Source organism: Sphaeroforma arctica (assembly GCF_001186125.1).
Source record: "Sphaeroforma arctica JP610 unplaced genomic scaffold supercont1.38, whole genome shotgun sequence".
Lineage (NCBI taxonomy): Eukaryota > Ichthyosporea > Ichthyophonida > Sphaeroforma > Sphaeroforma arctica.
The window spans coordinates 45075-46449 of NW_014040520.1; the positions used below are offsets into that span (position 1 = coordinate 45075).

A 1375-nucleotide genomic window follows, 5' to 3' on the forward strand; every position below is an offset into this window, starting at 1 on the left:
CGTCGTCGTCGTACGACGTCTACACACCGACACACACACACACACACACACACACACACACATATATATATATATATATATATATAATCGAATATTCGTCCGAAGAATCTAAACAGAAATGTGTACCATAATATAATATTCAATTCCATTGATATGTGCAGTTCATGTATTGAGACATGTTGTAAATTCGTTACAAACTATCCTGAATAGACCGAGAAAGAACTCCACATAGTTACGATGATTTGTGATAGCCGTTTGCTTCTTCTTACCAGTCTCGTCTTTTTCGTTGGAACTCCACATTTCTGCTGTCGGCCGATAGGTACTTTACCTTTCACTCTGCATTCCGATATTAACAAAACATTTCATATTGCGATGATGTCTCTATCGGCATTAGATTGCGAATTTAATCAACCCGACACCGAGAGCCACGACCATACCACTCTACCTCTGATGCTTTTGGTATACTTACGTATCCAAATAAAGGTATTTAACATATGGATAGTGTTTCTGTATGTAAGTAAGTATGTGTGTATGTATTATATATACATATGTATTTATATGCATATATGCATACTTGCGACACTATAGGTATTCTGATGTTTATCAGTTGCTACATACCCGCCTTCCAGGCCATGCCCAATCAATTACTATTTACAACATACTTTTCTAAACAAATGCTCTATTTTTTTTTTCGCCAACAAACTGAGATTTTGTGAAATAGAACGAATCTGACCATGTCCCACAGTCTCGCTCAGAAATAAAATATAATCATCAGAATAAGGCTGAACGGATTAACGTCCGCAGGATATCTGACCAGGCGAATTGTTGCTTGTACAGCCATGGCGGGTTCATACCATGCACAAAATGTGCGTGTCTTTGGGCCCCTTCCTCCCACAAAGATATATTCAGTAAATACTACTTCACTCAAATGAGATATTCATGCCACGTCTCATCGCTTTTGCATTCATTGATATTGTTCCGCAATATAGGCGCAATCACCAAGGCTCAGTCCCTCATTAAAAATTATAGTTATCGTTTTTTTCCCAATAACATATGGCTATGAAATAAATCGAAACCGCTCCATCTGATACCCGATGTCACTTACTATGCACTTCTCTCAATATGTATGTAGGAATTTCAGAATCAAGTACATCTGCTTTTGAATACTGTACGTGGGCGCACATCCTAAACATGTGTACAGAAGTCTACGCTTGTTTATACTATGGTTAAATATAAGCTCATAGTTAGTGATTAGCAGACACTGTGCACTTTATTGCACACGAACTTCCTGGCTTGAATATTTCTTTCCACGTATGTTCAGAAGCCAATTCTACTCATTTCTGTATTCTTCTTATATTCTTCAGTCTTATATATA

General features: G+C 37.4%; 1 protein-coding gene across 1 annotated transcript in view; it reads right to left on the minus strand.

Annotated features, from left to right (window-relative positions):
- Positions 1–515, minus strand: part of SARC_01045 (hypothetical protein) — an 11379-nt gene extending 10864 nt beyond the window's left edge. Inside the window, exon 1 of the mRNA XM_014305240.1 lies at positions 270–515. Coding sequence (XP_014160715.1) covers positions 270–300 — 31 coding nt within the window. The 5' untranslated portion in view covers positions 301–515. The remainder of the gene's footprint in view (positions 1–269) is intronic.
- Between the last annotated feature and the right edge of the window lie 860 nt (positions 516–1375).